At 53.4% G+C, this 19590-nt stretch overlaps 1 protein-coding gene across 1 annotated transcript; it reads right to left on the reverse strand.

Annotated features, from left to right (window-relative positions):
• Positions 1-1243: 1243 nt before the first annotated feature.
• TMEM108 (transmembrane protein 108) lies at positions 1244-18939 on the reverse strand. The gene is made up of 4 exons (XM_089909933.1): positions 18813-18939; positions 15841-17337; positions 6864-7018; positions 1244-1951 (listed from the first exon to the last, which is right to left on the reverse strand). Exons 1-4 carry the CDS (start codon positions 18937-18939, stop codon positions 1829-1831), a joined length of 1902 nt encoding a protein of 633 aa, XP_089766059.1. The 3' UTR covers positions 1244-1828.
• Between the last annotated feature and the right edge of the window lie 651 nt (positions 18940-19590).

Consider the following 19590-nt stretch of genomic DNA (forward strand, 5'->3'; position numbering starts at 1 on the left):
GCTCATCACTCTGATAAAAATCCAACTTACTGTTAGATTAAAAAATACAGATGGACAGGTAGTGTTGGTACTGAAGGAAGACTTAAAAGTTATTTAAAAATGAAAAGAATGCAAAATGTATTAGCAACTTAATCCTCTGGCTAATAAAATAAGTTTATTTATATATACATGGTAGCTGAATTCTGTGGATAAGGAAAAATAAGTCATACATCCCACATATGTATATATAACATATGTATCTCTGATTACATATATTATATATAAATTTTACTTTTCAAACAGATTTCTTTCTCTGTATACACACACACATTGATATTTTAAATGCAATCACTGACAGAAATATTATGATAAGGTTGAAAGATCAGACAGCAACACGCTGGGAAATGAATCTCAGAGTAACACATAACCTGCTTCTTTGTGGGCTGAAGAGTCTTTGAAGACAGACAATCACCAAACTCATGTTAAGTAGGTTCACAGGACATTGAGAACACACACTTTTGAAGGCCATCTTTTTTTTTTTTAAAGGAAAATGTAGGAAGAAAGGAAAAAGTTATGATAAAGAGACCACAGCAATAACACGAACATATGACTCAACATTCAAGTTCAGGTCCCAATCTGACTATAAGAACATCTATATTCAAAATATACTATCAAACTATTTTTCTTTTAGAGAAGGAAGGTCAAAGCAGTTATCTTCTCTCCCAGCCACTATACAGTAGGGATAAAATGGAGAAGCAGCCATCTCTGGAAGCCCCTTTCACATCTCTGGGGGTCTGACTCCTGTTGGCCGTGGGCCCACGGGGCAGCAGGTGACCACCGATGGAGAGAGCAGTGAGGGGAGACGTCCCCGTGACCCCCAGGCAGGCTTGCAGGGCTGAACAAGAATACAATGACATCTTCCTCCCGAGCCATCTGCTTTGGCAATCTTGTTATTTTAAGATCCTGGGAGGAAGGTTTAGAAAATTACAGCTCCACACACCAAGGTTTCTTCCACAAACACGTTCCTCAGCGGTGTGATGTGATGGTCTTTTGAGAAAACGAAGGTGAACCCCAAAACGTTGGATCCTTGGAGAAGAGCAAGCATTCCGAAGCTCCGGGGCTGGGATCCGCATCCAAACCCTCTCCAGAGAAAGGCACGCTGTCTAATGCATTTGTGGTTGGTGGGAGGATGCAGGGATGTGCTTGAAGGGGAGCCTTCTGTCGCCCAGGAAAGCAGTCCTGCCTGGACGCTCCCTGTGTGGGCTGTCAGGGGGCGTGGCCTGAGGATGCCTCCGCGATCTCCAGCTACTGCCTGCTTCCGAATCCCAACTGTGCCGTCGCGAGGCTCCGGGCACCTGGGAGGATGAGGTGCTCCCTCTTCTTTGTCCGCCGGTGTCCCTCTAGGTGGCGGCCCAGCTCCGTCGCTGGTGTGTGGAGGAGGGGGCGGAAATGGGTCCCTCACATTGAATCGAGAGGAACCAGAGCTTTAAGAAGCCTCAGAGGCCGTGCACTTGGCCGTTTTAACATTAACTTGTACAAGTCGGTCTCTCCCCTCACCTGCCTGGGGCTGCTGGGACCCCCTACATGCTCAAGGACAGTTATGAAGAGAAGCAATCAATGCAACTGCTTTGCTTATAAATACCTTTATTTTATAAAGCCACGGATTGTTCTGTCAAGTTTTTTTTTTTTAAACCACACTTATAAAAAAGATGACAATTCTTAGGAAAAAAAAGCTGAAAATGTTTCTCATCAAGTCAGGGTTACACAAAGATTATATTTATAATATATATTTGTATATTGATAATTTAGAGCCGAAAGGTAGGGACTGGCAAAGCGAGGGCTGCTGCAGTTAGATTTCCGACACTTGATCGTTTCCCACAAACAGAGTTTCTTGGCAGAAGGGGTTAACGAGGACCATCCCGGTGTCTCTGTAGTCACCGTTGGCTGGGGAGCGGGGCTCCGAGAGCTGGTCCTGGGGGACAGAGGGAGCAGATGGCATGAGCTGGGTAGGGGTTATCAGGTGGCCATTCTTAAAGAAACGTACCCACGGGGACGTTTACTTCCCCTTGGGAGTGCTTGGTAAACATTAAAAAAGCTATTGAAATATAGTCAACATAACAATATTATGTGACTTTCAGGTGTACTACATAGTGATTTGACATTTACACAATTATGAAATGGTCACCACGATAAGTCTAATAACCGTGTATCCTCATACAAAGTTATTACAATATTATCGACCATATTCCTTATGGTGTACGTTACATCCCCGAGGCTTATTTATTATATAACTGGAGGTTTGTTCCTCTTAATCCCCTTCACCTATTTCACTCCCCACCACAACCATTTTTCACCATCCTCACTGCTGATGCTGGGGTACAGAGCCCTTTCTGCTCTTTTTTCAGACTTTTATAGCAGCTTCCAAAGAAGACTTCCTGCTTCCTGAATCACCTCCACCTCAGGTTGCCAGAGGTGGCATTGCTTTCCACGCTGCCCTGGTGGGCAAAACCTGGTCCACTTGGGCCCCAGACTCTCCTTCCTGCCTCTTTCTCACAGACCTCTGGGAGGCCTCACCACTTTTCTTTCCTGAACATACCCTGTGCTTGCCCACCTCCTTCTTCTCCTGCCACCCACCTGTCAGAGCCTCCAAGGCTAATTCTACCCTCCCGAATCCTCCCATAGCCTGGTCAGAATTCTCGGCCCATTTCTTGTAGCACTAGATGTGCTGAGCTGAAGGGATCTCAATCTCTGTGTGACTGCACAATAGGTGGTGAGTGAAAAATTCAGTCGCCTACACAGCCTGAGGAGTGGAAAAGCCTAGAAACAGACAATCTGCTCAGGTCATCTGAATGGCTTTGGTTGCAGCTACCAAGGACTGCAAGCACTTGGGGGCCACAAAATGGCTGTTTTCAGACTCAGGCCCAGGTGTTAACGTAGAGAAAAAAGCCATAGTTTGTTCCAATTCTACACAAGTGAAGGCTCAGAGCCTGCAGGCTATTTCAGGGCAAAGACTCAGCAGCAGGCCTAGATGTAACCGGCTTAGGCCAGACCAGCTTAGAAATGGCTTCGTCTTAAGAAGCCACGATTAATACTCTGAAGTTTATTTTTAAACAAAACATGTTATTTTTGACCAGTACGTATTACTTTATGGGTAATAAGGAGAGACAGGAAGAAAGGTCATTTGTTGTAAATGTCTTTTCAGAAGACAAGAATTTCCTTCACTGTCTGGAATCAGCTGTGCGCCCATCCAAAGGGTGGATGTGGGACCAGCCGTCTAAGTAAGGAGAATAGGGCAGCATGTCAGCGAGGGGACAGAAATCCTCTTTCTCCACTGGGCTTTGGGGTTGAGCTGCGGACGGGAATTTTGGAGCCTGAGATCTGGCTTGCGGCTTTACAGTCCTCACAACGCAAGCATTCAAGGGTGAACCACGTGGGAGAAGTTACTCTGCGTAGAAAAGAGAAGGTTATGTAGAAAATAACTAAGGCAGGAAAGAAGAAAACAGAAGGAGGGGAGGGAAAAAGAAGAGAAAGCATGGAAAAGTTTCCAGGCGCCTCTGGGCATCACAACTCTGCCCATACAGCCCAGATTCTGTTTTGTGGCTTTCATCAGCCCAGAAGGGGAGCAGGGTACCGGGGAAACTTGCTTAGGCAAAGCACTTGGCAGCCTCCAACCCTGGCAGCCCGGCAGTGAGCTCATGGTCCTGTGACTGTGGTCGCTCTGTGGGTGGGTGGCAGGGCCTCTGTACCCAGGGAGGGGACAGCTGCTGTTACTGAGAATACAGCAGAACGAGGGGAGGGGGCTGGCTGGGAGGGGAGGGTGAGAAACCCACTCTAAAGCCGGCAGAGCTTCCTGCCGCTGGTGCTGCTGCAGCCTCCTGACCCTGGGGACTGCGGCCTCTGCAAGCAGTGTACTTGTGACAGTACGCTCACCGGCACCGTACTCTAGCTTTGGTTTTCATTTACCAATTTGTAAAGAGCATATGAGTTTAGGATCCCGGGTACATGGCCCACACTCAAAGTGGGCCAGCCCCCTGTCCAAGTTACCTATTTTTTCACTCACTGTAACAGTTCTCAGGAACACTTCTGCCACCAAATTGCACCCTGGCCACACTAAAGGTCAACGCCGTTGTGAGGCCTGTCCCTGTTTGCCCTTCAGCTAAAGCTTCTTACTGAGCGTCCACTGTGTGTCAGGCTTTGGGCTGGGTAATGGGTAAATCGTGAGTAAAGTTCACTCATGTGACAACCATTTACAGAGTACCTACCATGTGCTGGGCACTGTTCGTGGAGCTGGGTATAGGGCAGTGAACAGAGCAAACAACCCTCCTGCCCTCAGGCAGCTTATGTCGTAGTAGGTGAGATGGATGCACACCAGTCAACAGAGAGAGAAGGGTGCAATGCCAGGCAGTGAGAAGTGCTCAAAACAGGGATGGGGACAGAGCACCAGGGGTTGGAGGGTGGGGTTCTAACCTGTGTAGAGCAGTCAGGGAAGGCCTCCCTGAGGAGGTGGCATTGCAGCAGAGGCCTGGAGGAAGTGAGGGGTGGAGGCAGTCGGGAGAAGAGCATTTCAGACAGGTGCCAGGACGAGCTCACTCTTGGGCTGGGGCATGTGCTTTCTGGCAGAGGGGGAGGAGGTGGCGCAGGGCCAGCCCGAGAAACGCCTGCTAAGAGGAATCTGGATTCTGTCCAAAGTGTGAACAGGGCCCCTGTGAAGCGTGGGAGCCGTGGCTGATGGGAGGTCCTGCCTTGGAAAGATCATCTGGCTGCTCTGTTTAGGACAGACCGTGGTGGGTAGCCAGTAGCGGGGAGAGCTGTTTGCAGAGCGATGGCAGCAATCCACGATTCGAGGGATGATGGCAGCCTGGATGAGGGGTCGCAGTGCAAGTGGTGAGCCCTGCTCACGTGGAGGAAGAACCAGCAGGGCTGCAGACAGACAGGAGGTGGGATGTGTGAGAGGAGAAGGCAGCCACGGTGCCATCTAATAATGAGAAACACCAGGGGGCCTTCTGGGTGTCGGGGCAGGAGGGAGAAGCCGAGAGTTCAGTCTCGGGCTGTTGGCTGGGAGATGCCTGTTAGAAACGTGTGCATCTGTAGCTGGGCACATGGGTCTGGAGCTCAGCGGAGACGGCCAGCCTAGGGCAGAACTTGGTAGTCACAGTGAGGAATGGGATTTAAAGGCATGGAGCTGAGAGGAAAGAGAAGAGAAGCAGTGTGGGAGCACTGAGCGTGCGCCCTCCCGTGACTGGAGGTCGGGGCAAGACAGGGGCCAATGACGGAGACTGAGGAGGAGCTGCGGGTGGGTGGGGAGAGCAGGACAGGATGGGGCCCAGATGCCAGTGGAGAAACATTTTGAGGAGGAAACGACCGACTGTGCCGATGCTGCTGGTAGATGGAGTAGAATGAGTGCCCAGAATGGCCCCTGGCATCAGCAATGTGGGGATAACTGGTTATTCCAGTGGGGGAAGGACATTCTACCTATAATGTCAGACCAGTAGCTGCACAATGACAACCCTGATAAGTGCCACGATGGAAAAGCACAGGAGCTGAGACCATACGACAGGAGAGTGAACCCAGCCTGGAGACAGGCAAGGCCTCTCTGAGGAAGTGACGGTTGTACTGGGCCCTGAGTGGTGGGTAGGAGTCACTGAGGTGAACAGCAAAGGGGGTGCCAGGGAGGGACAGAAGACATGCCAGGAGAGGGAACAGCTCATGCACAGCCCTGGAGTGGGATGTAACTTGGTGCCATAAGGCAATGAAAAGAAATGCAATGTGGCCGGAGCTTAGCAAACAAGAGGGAGAGGGCATAACATGAGGCTGGATAGTTGGGCGGGGACTGGTCCACCTGGCAGGCCCTGAACAGACTTTGAATTTTAACTTACCAGCAATGGGAAGCTACTGAAGGGTTTTGAGCACAGGAGTGATGTGATCACATGCCTGTTTATAAATGCTCATCTGGCTGCTGGAGGGATGAGAGGGGACGGTTCCTCCAGAAGTTCTCAGCTACCCCTGCCTTTACTCAGACGTCTGCCATCCTTCTCCAGGGCCATCTCAACTGTATCCCAGGTGACCTACTTATTTTTTGTGTGTCTGTCTGTCCTCTCATCCATTCATCCATCCACTAAACTACCCTTCCTTTCCTCCCTATATCTTCACTGACGACGTGCCCTTACCAGACCATCAGCACAATCTTTCTACAACTAGTTCACAAAAAGCGCAAAACTTTCAATGACCCTCCGCTGCCCAAGACTAAAGCACAAACTCCATTCAACCCCATCCAAGGCCGTGCCTAATCCATCTACCTTTCCAGCCGCACCCTGGCCTCTGCCCTATCTTCCGGTGGGAGTGGAAAGAGGTCTTCAGTCAGAGAGACCTGGGTCAAAGTGCAGCTCTCTCACTGGCCAGCTGGGGGTTTCAGGCAAATACTCTCCCTTCCAGCACCTGCACTGTGAAGCTTTCCTCCACTGGGTTCCACAGCTCTGTACCTCTCCCTGTAGCCCCCCTAGTTTGCTTTGAATGATGTCGGAGTTTGTACCTCACCCAAAATCTTGGATCCTGGGCCCCTTGAGAGCAAGCTTTCACCTTCACAGTCCCCAGAGAGTGCCTGCCCCCAAACGATCCTCAGTGAACAGTCGTTGACTTGTTCCCAGAAACCCCAAGTCCCAAGAACCGTTCTTCTCAAACTTCAACGTGAGCAGAAGGCCCCCGGGGATTCTCGCTAATGCAGATGCCCACTTGGCAGGGCTGGGCGGGCTCACAGCCTCTGGGGCCACGCTGCTCGGAGGAGCGAGGCACTAACAGGCAGGCAGCTGCTCTGCTCTCTTTGGAGCCTGTGCTCTTCCCACAGCGGCAGCCCTCCCCGGGGCAGCCCCTGGTTTGGGGCTCGTTACCTCAGAGGTTTCAAGGGACTGGATCTCCCTGGGAAGCTCCACAGCGTGCTTGCTGAAGTAGTCCATGGTGATGGCGTTGTTCCAGTAGCTCAGGCTGTTCTCGGGGTTGGCCGGCTTCTTCTTCTTCCGCAGGCAGCACACGGTCAGCAAGACGGCTGTTCAGAGAGTCCGTGTTAGAGAGCGGGAGGGTGGCGAGCAGGGCCAGGCAGGCCATGACGGTTACACATCCAGCCACTTGCCCTGCTCGTTGATTCGTTTGTTCATCTGCTCAACAAATATCTATAAACGCTGAGCATCTGCTTTGTGCAGGGTGCTGGAGAGAGGAGGGGCGAAGAGAAAGACAAGACTGCCCTGCTTTCATAAGCTTCCCGCCTAGCATGTGGATGGAGAGGTGCACGGGGGTCAGACAATATACAAGAGAACTGTTCAAAGAAAAGAAAACGTGGCAAAGTGAGAGAGACAGCAGGGGGTAGCTGGGGGAGAGGCTCCATCGTGAAAGGCTTGCCTGAGCAGTGACCTTACAGCTGAGACTGGAATTGGGGAAGAAGCTGGCCATGGGTGGAACAGGGGCAGTGTGTCCCAGGTGGAGGGAACAGCACATGCAAAGGGCCTGAGGTGGGGACAAGCTGCCTGTGTGTGAGGAAAGAGTCGCATGGCTGGAGTGGGGTGGGTGTGGGAGAGTGAGGTGGGAGGTGAGGCCAGAGCGATGCTCAGAGGCTGCCTCCATAGGCTCAGGGGCAAGAGGCGTGAATGCAATTTTGGATGCTTGTGCATGCTGCAGTGCCACCCAGTGAGTTTGCTCCAAGGAAAGGCCTTGCTCTCTCGCTGGGAGGGCTCCCCAGAGCTTGGCTGCAGGGAATGGCATGTGTGCACCACGTTGCACCGTGGGACTGATAAGGAGCGTTCTCAGTCAGAGCGAGAGCATGGCAGAGAGACGGGAAGAGCCCAGGGAATTTTACAAAATGAGCCTTGACTTCCACAGAGGGCAGAGGTTCACAGAGCAAATCTCTGGGCAGAGGTCTTGGACCCTGATAAAACAGCTGCTCTGGCCTCAGCATCATCGTCAAAAACAAATAGCTGCTAACAGTCTTATAGCATTTATGTGCCAGGTGGCTCCAAGCACTTTAGAAACATTAATTCAGTTAATCCTCTACGTAACTCCATGAGGTCCCCATTTTACAGAAAGGAAAACGGAGACTCAGAGGGGTGAAGTGACTTGCCCAAGAGCAAACCCAGACATCTGGACTCCCAAGTCCATGCTCTCAACCATCTACGATTCATCAGCCAAACACTGATGTGGAGTCCGCACTGCACAGGCGGGCCTGACGCGGCCTCCACACAGCTCAATGTGCCACACTGTCTGCTCAGTCTCGGAGACTCGGGGGCCCCGGGAGGAAGCAGCACGTTTGGATGTTGCTGATGAACCAGGTATGAACAGAGTGGCTTGGACATGCTGACAGGGAAGGCTTCTGAGGTCGGAGGGTGGGGTGGCCTGTCCAGGGTCACACAGGGGAACAGCTGATGCAAGGACCAGGATGACAGGAGCCTTCTTGGGGAGAAGCCGGTAAATGAAGACTGGGCACCTCCTGCCCAGGCTCCCATCACCAGAGCCCACAGGGTGGGTGAAACTCTCGGCCAGGGCTGGGCAGGGCTGTATCCAACAACCTGGAGGTGCCCATCATCGGCATTGGGGAGTCGGGGGGAGGCCCATGCCGAGCGGCCCACAAAGGCTGGTACTGTGGTGGCAATGGCCATCGGGGGGCAGTGGAGGCTATCTCTGTCTACCGCAGCCCAAAGGCTTGGCTGTCTTTGGGGGCCTGTGCACGCCAGGGTGTGGGGAAGATGCAAAAGCTGGCATCCACACAGGCTGAGACCTCAGGGCCCAGAGCCGAGAGCCCTGCGGGCTGACTGGGGAATTCTGTAGCTCTTCCCTGCTGTTGGCCTTGCTGGTATCTCAACCTGAAAAGGCTTCCAGGCAGAGTCAAGAGATTGGGCAAATTTCCATTCTAGCCAATCTGCTTTGATCAAAAAGACTTCTACTTTGGTTACCATTTTTCCAGGTCCCCGCAAAAAGTTTTAAAAATAGAAAGGCGATTTCTGAATATTTGAGCAAAAAGAAATTTTAGACCGGCTGGCAGAGATTCCTTCAAGCTTTGTGGGTTTCCTCCCTTCCTTCCAAAGAGCCCTTTCTTCAACTGGTTGAAGGAGGAAGGGGTGAGGAGGGAGGCTGCAGAGTCAGCCTGAAAATCTGCTAGATTAGGGCTCACCTCCTTGTTCTACAGATGAGAAGACTGCTCCAAAGCAGCCAGCTGACTTGCCACAGGTCACAGCGAGTGGTGGGACTGGGGCGAGGCCCCAGGTCCCCTCTCCCCTTTTCTGGAGTCTTTATTCTTCAGGGTCACTACTTTTCACCCTGCTCCAGGACTGGGATGGTGAAGCAGCCCAGGGGGATTCAAGCTGGGCAAGCCTAAGCCACAGGGAGAGGGCTAGGCTTCATGAACCCCCTTGCTAACCCGGGTGGGCGCAGGCTGTAGAATCCAGGTCCTCTGAGCCCCAGTCCAGTGCCCTTTGAGCCCACACTGCCCCTGCTCCGAGGCCTGGGCCTGTTTAGGATGCAGGACCAGCGGGAAGGGCTGGGGGTCGGAATGGGGAGTTCTGTTCCTAGCTTTCTCCCCCTCCCATGTTGTTAGTGCCCCCGGTCTGATTACACGTCTATCAGGGAGTTCCTGGTGCCTCTCAAACACCATTTCGCTTACATGCCAGAAGCCAGCCCAGCTGCAGGGAGAGCACGGGCTTGGAGTCCAAAAGACCTGCGTTCAAGTCTGACTCGAGTTACACTAGGTGTCACTCCATCACGCTGATCACTACGGACTCCACCAGGATGTAAGGAGAGTTAGAGATCATGAATGCAGAATGCTGAGCGCCCTGCCTGGTGCTTCATTAACAAGAGTTTCCTTCTTGTTCTCTCAGCATCATCCCTGAAGAGACATCCTGAAAGAAAAACTACACTGCGCAACTGTTGGGTGGTTCAAGGCCAGGCCTCCAACTGTGGCTTAGCGCTTTCATTATTTTGGGGTCTGAACTTTCATCCCAGAAAGAAAAGTACAATCAGACTTATGGAATCTCTACTCTATTCCCAGGTGCTCTACAGTCTGATTTAACCCACAAGATAGCTGCCTGAGGAAGGTGCCGGCACTCTTCCCATTCACAGAAGAGGCAACTGCAGTTCACGGAGGTTCACAGAATTGATCCTGGTTACCCAGCTAATTACTGGAGCTTGAACCCAGGCCTCTGCCACCCTGACGTTGATGGTCATTGTCCTAGCTCATCCTGAGCACTGGATGGGGCGTGCCTGAGGCAGGTGGAAGCACTGCATAAACCGCACAGCTCCATGCACACACAGGGCGTGAGCCACCCCTCTCCCATGCCACTGAAAGCTTCAACTGCTCTGCTTCTCCAAAGGGAGCAGCTGTCAAGACTCTCAAGGAGGTCAGTGAGATCCCTATTTCCTACAGTTTTGAAACTGGAGTGAGGGTGAAGCAAGCTCTCTCGGCTTCGCAGGCATGTCAGTGGGGAATCAGCTGTATCTTGTCAGATGTATGACGGGAAGGAGGAGGGTTGCTGATGTGAAGATGGAGCCCAGGTATTGTGTTGACGTTTCTGGGAGGGGCCTCATTTTAGGGATGGGACCTGTTGTGTGATGGGAAATGGAAATGAGAGCGTACAGGACCCTGAGGTTGCTTTTCAAATACCTGATGAAAGTGCTCTCCATGGCCTGCTGGAGAATGCGTGGCAAATCCTGACAAGATGAATATAATCACTGTCTGACCACTACCCTCATCCGGCACCTCTCCGTGGCAGATGCTGTGATAGGACCTCAGATGCATCCCCTCTGCTGTACGTAGCAAGCCTTTGGGGAGGCTGCTGCAGCCCTGGGAGTGCCTGCTCAGCTTTCTTGCTGCAGGGGCACAGCCGAGGGACCGCTCCGGCCACCGGCCCCTGGACTCACCACCACGTGTGTGCCGAGGCCACGCTTCCCGAGCTGCTCCCAGCCGTGGCTGACTATGCAGGCCTGTTCCTGCAGGACAGGAGACTCCCCTAACAGCCTGAGGACTACCCTCACCTGGCAGAAACTTCCTTAGGACTGCACTGCACTGCTGGGAAGCCTCTTCCTTCCCATCCCTCTGGCCCCTTCTCCTTCCTCAGGTGCCATACATGCACTGCGGTCTGAGGCTCTCCCTGCCTCCTCCAGCCCCTTCCTTAAGACCGCACAGGTGTTTCCCCAGTAAATCTCTTGCAGGCCTAATTCTGTTTTGGTATCTGCCTCCTGAAGGCCCTGAATTAACACAGCGGACACTAGTCCTATTTGCACAGGTGAGAAAACACTGGCCCAAGGCTTAACCTGTCCAAGTCCCACAGGTGACGAGTGGGAGAGCTGGGGTTACGTCCAGGTGTGTCTGATTCCCAAGCCGAGGCTTCCTATCACACCAGGCTCCCTCTCAAGTGATTCACATGGGTTTAAAGTTAGGAAAGTGAGAGAGGGCAGGGAGCTCTGACGTCTCAGTTTGGCCCCTCATTAGGGAGATGAGAAACCAGAGACCCTCAAGGGGGATTAGTCCAGCGGTGCCAGCCCAGCTGTGGACAGTCATTTCCCTGCTTTGGAGGTTGGGGAGGAGGCCAGGGGAGGCCTCAGGATGTAGAAGGAGACCAGGCTGGACAGAGGCCATGGGCCTGGGGAAAGCAGTTTTGGGGGCTCATTGACTTCCCGGCCTGGTGGGTAGGGATGTGCCTGAGGAAGCTCCAGGAGGTTCCTGCAGGGGGCGCTGGTCAGGAAGCACAGGGAACAGCTGTGAGAGCGCGGCCACGGCACTCTGGTCCAACCTCGGGGACACCCCCGGACAAGCCTGCCTTGTCCAAAGGCTTCCCCTCTTCCTTCAATTGGCTCATAAGCCCCAAGGAGACAACCTCCTTGTCAAACTTCCTTCCTGTTCTAGTCTCTTCTATTCTTTTTACTGGAAAAGCACTTCGGACCCAGGTTTTTTAATATAATAACTACAAAGTCATTGGGGTCTGTGAGTAAAAGGTACACAGATACATTCAGCTTTCAGTAACATTCACAGAACAACTGGTAATATATCCAGGAGCCATATGGGCACAAGGATGTGTTGTCTCTGAGTACTGTGCTGATGCTCCAACGGCATTTACTGTGCATCTGGAAGGAAGCCAACCTGCTCTGGGCAAGGTGCACACGGACGCTCACAGGTCCAGGGCCAGCGAGATGCGCTACTCTGCTTTGGACAGCTCAACTTGGACTGATGATGAACAACATGCGTAGCTGGCCTCGCTTCCTGCCTTCACCCCATGTAACCCCCATCTCTTTCAAGGAGGCTGGATGACGACATTCTCAAGAATGGATGGGGCATGTGCAGGACAGGCCAGGGAACCTGGTAGAGCCACACAACTGACCTGATGAAAGCCCAGAACACTGACAGCTGAGAGTGGGGACCCCTTCAGTGCCAGGCCGAGGCTTCCAGTAGGAGGTGGTGGGCTGTGTGTCCTGATGGTGGCAGCAGAGACCGGCTCAGGAGCCCCACGGCTCCCGGGACCCAGCCAAATGTGGCCTGGATCCAATCAATTTCGGTTCTCAGCACATCTGAAGCTGTGTGTGGCTGTCTCCAGCGTGGCTCAGGAGACAAAGCATTTCTCAGACCTGGCACAATATACATCCAACCGCTGGGCGGGGCTCACGATCTGGAAGGACAGGTGGAAGTGGTGACATCCCTTCTTGCGCAGGCCTGAGGCTTGCTGTGATCACCCTCTGCTTCCATCAGAAACTGGGGACTTGCCAGCCTGCCTGGCAGCCCCGGCCTCTGAAGCCTGGCTTCTGCTGAATGCAGAAAAGCAGGACCAGGGCTAGGGCTACTCTGAAAAGCCAGATGAGGAAATCTATGCACACACTGTGCTACCAGCACAGATCGCCTGAAATATCTGGCAAACTAGCAAAGGAGGAGACCCTTCTTTGAGGGCTGGAGAGTTTGCTTTAGGATAAATGTAGCTTCTGGGAAGGTCTGAAATACAAGGGCCCTTAGCCCTGGAAGACGTCTGCTGGCCTGATGACTCAAGCGGCGCCAGGCTATGAAAACAGCCTGGCTAGTTACTCATCTGTGCTTCCAAAGAGCACAGCGTTCTCAAGCTGGACAAGTGTCTCCTTTCTCAATGCCCCTCTCATCAGCACCTTCACAGGGTCAATGATGGTCCCACAGGACAGGGAGCTGTCTGTGGAGGCAGCTAGGCTGGAACCTTGTGGCCTGAGGATGGTGGAAATGCAAGACAGACACCAAAGGAAGCAGGGGCTGCAGTTCCTAGGGGCAATCTTCCTTTATGAAGTAATATGCTCTATCCCCGCAGCTGAAGGCTCCTGTCAGGGCCAGAAGCATTCTCACGGTGCAGTTCCAGGCTGCGTCCTTGCTCCAGTCTTGGCTGATGTTACTATGCATGGTTTAGGCAGCCCATGGGTTTTCCACTTTGCAGTAAAACCTGATCTAATCTCAACCTCAGACATAGCAAAAGGGCTGGAGAAGTCTTTTTAGAACTGCAAACGCAGGTGGGTGTGGCCCGTGGGGGTGCAGGTGGGGAGAGGGCTCTGGCAGCTGGGGGTGTGGGGAGCCACAGCAGCCACCTCCAGGTCCCTAGTGCTGGAACGGTGCTTGGCACACAGCGGGCGCTCAGGAAATGCTGTGCTGAGTCAAACGGATTCCACCACCAGATCTGGGCTGACTCATGTGTGACTGGGACCCTGGGCAAGTCACTTCACTTGATGATTTACTCCCCACCTGTACGGTATGTTTGCTTTTTCTGTTTTGTTTTATTCCTCTGGCTAGCCTGTTTTAAGGATGAATGATTCAAAATAATGGGAACTCCCTTTGTAAACTAGAGCCTCTAGACACATGGAAAGAATGGAAAATTAGAAAGCTGTCTCTAATGTGATCACTTCTCAAATATGACCATTATTAATAATTTATTGGCTAACAGCGCTACATTTTCTCATTATCATTCTTCTGTTTTAGACGTGGGCAATTACAGTTTTATGAATACCTCTGTGCTTCCATGAGTGACAATACAGCTGCTTAATGAAAGAATGAAATATGCAACCTGCAAACATTTTCACTTTTCCTGCACTGGGGCCTTGAGCAGATGTAGGCCGCCTACCCCTGACGTGGAAAGTTTGTTTTGCTTATCAACTAGAAGGAGACAGGGAGCTGGGAGAGATGTGGCTCCTGGAAAGAGTCCAGACTCCAGATTAAAGAGGATCTTGCCAGAGTACAGTGCCAAGCAGACATCAGCTTAATGTTAAAGGCACACACCTCCTGTGCTGACATTTGATCGACCCACAACAGGAAAGGCTGGGAGACCTGGCTTAACAGCCTCCTCTGTGGAAAGCTTCTGGGGCTTCGTTCCCCCTGAGATTGGGCTGAGCCCACGGTGTGACGTGAAGCATTACAATCAACGGAGCTGACGCAGTACAGGATGCCCGGATGTGACCAAAGTGTCCAGAAGAGAGCACCTGCCACGTGCTCTCCTTTGTCACAGCAGGGCATGTGCAACGCTGTGCTCCCTCTGGGGAAGCAGGCGTAAACTGGAGGCTGTCAGAGGGGCAGATTGGGGCAGGGCCAGGGCCAGGGCCAGGTGGCCCTATGAAGAGACTGGAAGGAACAGGGATAAGCAGCTTGGAAAAGGAAAACCTGCCCTTGAGAGCCATTTCACGTATCTCAGGGGTTGGTGGATGGACTTGTTTTATGTATGGTTTCAGAGGGCACAGGTTAGGACCAAAGAGTGGGAATTACAAAGAGGTGAATTTCAGGCCCCCAGGAGAGCTGGAAACAACCCAAGGGGTCACAGGAGAAGGGGCTGATGAGTGGGGAGCACAGGGGGTTTCTCACCCCTGGAAGGGCTGAGGGCGTGCCTGGATGATGGCCGTGTGGGTTGGGGAGTGGCGGGTACAGTGAGGATTCCTGTGGGGCCATCAGAGGAATGATAAGAACTGAGGATCGAATACTTGGGGAAGACGTAAAGGAAGCCCTGGGTCCTGAGTGATTGCATCAGGTTCTTTATGGAGCCATCAGTGGGGAATCCCCTCGACTCTTCATTAAAGGAGTGATGGGCAGCAGCAAGGAGGCGCTGGTGGCCTGGGGGAGCCCTTCCCCACATACCAGTGAGAGCAAAAGACAACGACAAGGTCCACAAAGCATCAGCTCACACCACCCGTGAACAAACCAAACATGGGGGAGGGACTGCTAAATTCACATGTAACTCTCAAGCCTCAATTTAGCTACAAGAACTCTGTTTTTATCAAGGCTAATAGAACTTCCCTCAAGATCAAAGCTTCATTTTTTCTTCTTTCTCAGGGGAAGACAGAGGAGGGGGAGGAAAAGAGGTGAGAGAGGAGAAGAACAGCAGGAAGGGCGATGGAAGGGAGGTGGGGAGGAAGGCGAGGGCTCTGCTACTCAGAGCCTGTAAGTTTGGAAGCACCAGTTTTCAACCTGCGGTGTATTGGTGCCATGTTGCTACAGGAGAGAGCAGGCAGGGTGGTGTCACGACAAGAGCCCTGGGCTGGAAGACAGGTGCTCGGAGCTCACATCCCAGCCCTGCCGCTCAGTAACTCTGGGGTCCTGGGGGAACCATGTCCCCTCCCCAGCTTGGTGTTTCTTTCTGCACATGCAGAGTCGGATTGGACTCCACAGCTCCTGGGAGTTGTGCATTTACCATCAGTGGGCATGTGAGCCATGGCCTGACCGGCCAAGGACCAGGGGTGGGGATAATCCATGATTCTTGTTCTACTACCTCCTTTCCCAGGATTCTGGGAAGTTTGCAGCCCACTTGGTGGGGGCTGCCAACGTGTGGGGCAAAGGGATTCTAGGGATTGGCAAGCCGGTGTGGTGGGTGGGTGGGGGGAGAAGGGAGAGGGTGAGGCACTTACAGCAGGAGGAGATGGGCACGCTGATGGCCAGGATCACCCAGGCGATGTCCATCTTGCTCAGGCAGATGGTGGCTCTGTGCTGGGGTTTGTCCCCTTCGGCCACATGGGAGATGTTCCCTGCTGTTCCAGGCTTCCAGGTCCCAGCAGGGACCAGACGGTTGAGGAAGTTTCCTGTGGCTGTGGACACCACTGTGGAGAGAGGACTGGACACCCTGCCAGTCATGGTGGGCGTAGGGGTGGCCGCAGCTTCCTCCTTGGCTAGGGAAACAGTGCTTTCTGAAACCCCGGGGGGGCGGGCCGGGGCCTGCGGGGCTGAGGATGTTCCCTGAGGAAGCCCCTTGGAAGGGGCTGAGACACTGGCATCGAAGGCAGCCTGAATGGGCCCCATGGTGGCCGTGAAGACCCCAGAGCTGGCAGATGGAGGTCTGCTGGTGCCAGGGGTGACAGTAAGCCAGGAGTCACTGTGGCTGGGGCCATCCTGTGGGTCACCGTGGGGGTGCTGAGAAGGCACTGGGGCAGGATGTGGACTGGCGGGGGTGCCTGAGGCTGCTGTGGTGGCCGGCTCCCCTCCTTGGCTGGTGAAGGTGGGACCACCCTCCTGGTCTGCTCTGTTAAGGCCGGGCTTGTCCTCCGCAGACACCAGGGTCGTGTTGGGTCGTACCCACGAGGTCCTGCTGGGCGCTGAGGTTGTGGCCACTATCTGGGGCTGTGGAGACAAGGAGTAACCCCAGAGCGGGTTCCTGGGGGTGACGGTGGAGGGGTCAGGCTCCACAGACCCTGTGAAGTTGCCTTTGTAAATCTGAAAGATCTTCCCCAGGGGCCGCTTCTGCCCCAGATGCGTGGAGCTCTGATTTCGTCCCCGCTGGCCTTCCTTCCTTCTGGAGTGACCGCTGGGTGCAGGCAGGACAGGGTGTGGTGAACTGCTGGCTCCCTTTCGGGAGGAGCCAGGGGGCCTGGGGGGCCTGCGTGGGGTAGCCTGGGAGGGGGCTGTGAGGGGACGGCTGGTAGCATCCCTTGGCTTTGTCAGTAGGATGGTGGGCACAGCCTGGCCCGGGGGGCGGCCCTCTGAATGGGAGGACGTGGTTGCCACGGCAGCAGGAAGTGGCCCTGTGGACAGGGGGCCTTCAGAATGGGGGGTGGTTGCCGTCGCCATGATGGTGGAGATGGCGTTTTTAGGAGGGTGACCGCTTGGATGGGGCGTTGTCGTTGCCATGGAAGCTGCAGCCTGTGAGGAGGGTCCGTCGGGATGAGGGGTCAGTGCCACCGTGGAAGAAGGGGCAGCCACCACGGAGGAGTGTCTGGTAGAACTGAGGGGTGCTGTCACCATGGTGTCTGGGGTGGTGCCTGAGGGGAAGACTTGAAGAGATTCCCTGGGAGATGGCTCCTGGGCAGCAAATACCAGTGCTTCAGTCAGTGCCAAGGTCAGGAGGAAGCCTTGCGAGGGAGACAGAGAGCAGAGAGGTGAAATGCCCAGGAGCAGCTTGGCCCTGGGCCTTCCTTACCCACGAAACTGAAATGCCTGAGAACTCAAGGGAGACATCGGGAGTATCCCTGAGGTCCACACCCATCAGACACAGGACCATGGGGACGTGGGGAAGCTTCAGCAGGTCGGTGCCACCCAGCACCTGTCCCAGAGAGAACCCAGCCACAGGGGAAGCAGAGCTGGCTAAACCAGCCAGGCCCATCCTTTCCCAAACAGCTCTGAAATGCCATGGCCCTCCGCCCAAGGGCAGCTGCTCACAACAGGCTGGGGGTAGGGGCATGGAAGAAGCCTTGTGGCCTCTGAGTGCCTGCTGGCCCTCTGCACCAGGGAGCAGTCAAGGCCATGCAGCCACAAGGACGCCAGCAGCTCTGTGTGGGCTGCCTTGAGCCACTGAGTGGGGCTTGGGTGGGCAGAGCAGACCAGCTGCCACACCTCTTCTGACTCTTCCACTTATGAACTAGACAAAGGCACAAACGACAGACCCACCCACCAAATGATTAAGGAGGGTCTAGCCCCTCCTTGATCCTGGAGACACAAGAATGAACATGGCAGTCTCTGGCCCTGGGTGAGCTCGTACAAATCCACAAACAATCCTAAAACAAGGCAGAGACGTCTCAGTGCCATCGGAGACTGATAGGCAGGAGGGGACAGGGGTTCAGAGGGTGACCAGATCTGGTGCCTATTAAGCACTTAGCACAGAGCCTGCAGGAGAAGTGCATTCCATGAATGCCCGCTGGTTGTATGGTTGTTGTCACGTTAACTGCATGTCCTATGTGCTCATGCGGCTGAACTCTGTGGAAAACCACTGGTGGTGCCTAGCCTTTTAGAGGAGGAGGAGCCCTTCTGAGCATTAGAAGGAAATCATGGACTTTGCGTGATGGTGAGTGTGTATGCTTTTAGTTCACTGAGAAAAAATGCACAAGGACAAAAACCTATATATTTAAAAACTCTTCTAAATATGCATGGATTTTATTAATCACAACAGCATATGCCTATCTTTAAAAATAACACCTCATATCAATGTGAGACATAGGATCTATCCAGATTATAGACGGCAAGACTGACCACCCCGTACAACACACAGGCTGGGAAGAGCTGCTCTGTATTGCCGAGGAGCGCCTGACAAACCTGATTCTGTCCTGAGCACTCGCCCTGTTCATATGAGCCCCCTGCTTGGTCACTCGCATGCCCTTCCTTCAGCCCTGCTAGCCACCCAGACAATGGTAGAGATGGGCCTCTGCCTGGTAACTCTCTTGGCGCCTCCCTCCCCCACCAGATTCCAGCAGGATGAATGGTCAAAGCAGGGGCCCTGGCAGTGATTCCTGGGAGCCTGTGGTGGTCAGCAAAGCTGACAGGGGACATCTGGGGCCCTGGTGAGTTTCTGGAAGCAGAGAGGAGGAGGAAACCTCCTGACACTCCTTTGAAACAAGGATCACCACTGAGGCCTCCTCCAACTAGGGGAGGGTGGGGTGGACCAGTGTCCCCTCACCCTGCATGTCTAACTTAATGGGTGGGGGAGGCTGAGGGACAGCAGACTGAGCAGAGACGGCAGCACCCACATCTCCAGGACCAGCACTTTGCCCTAAGTGACCTAGTTTCTCTAAACTTTCATTCATAGTCTAGCCCATACACCAACAGTGTTTTCTCCTTCTCCGGGTCAATCCTAAAATCTGTTTAACGCTGAGCACCAGCTCTGGCCCCGTCTTTCCCTCTCGATTTAACCCTCACAACCACTTGATGGGGCAGGAAGTTGAGGCTGAGGGAGATTAAGTAACGTGTTCAAAGCCCCTCAGTAGCAGAAGGGGTATATAACATCCAGGCGTTCCTGGTCGCCCACCAGCAGTGAGGCAGGAGAAGAGGACGGAACGTCGCAGCCACAGAAGGAACAACGTGCTTGTGCTCTGACCGGTTCAGGGTTATTCCCGCTCCTTCCTGGCATTTTAGCACCACAGGGACAATCTACTCCTAGAGCTGGTGGTCGTGACTACTGAGGTTTTAAGGGACGTTCTCTTATAAGCTTCTGTTTGGCTCACAAGCACCCTGGTTAACTGTAAGTGTTGAACACATCCCCCTCAAATCCGTATGTTGAAGCCCTGACCCTAGCACCTCAGAATGGGACTGTACGTTAGACAGGGCCTTTGAAGAGCTGATGAAGGCAAAATGAAGCCGTTGGAGTAGGTCCTAACCCAATCTGACTGGTATCTTTATAAGAAAAGGAGCTCAGGGCACAGAGGTGCCAGGAATGCCTGTACACAGGCAGGACACAT

The sequence above is a fragment of the Delphinapterus leucas genome, chromosome 4, assembly GCF_059928025.1.
Source record: "Delphinapterus leucas isolate spDelLeu-1000000601 "Yukka" chromosome 4, BTC_Dleu_Yukka2, whole genome shotgun sequence".
NCBI lineage: Eukaryota > Metazoa > Chordata > Mammalia > Artiodactyla > Monodontidae > Delphinapterus > Delphinapterus leucas.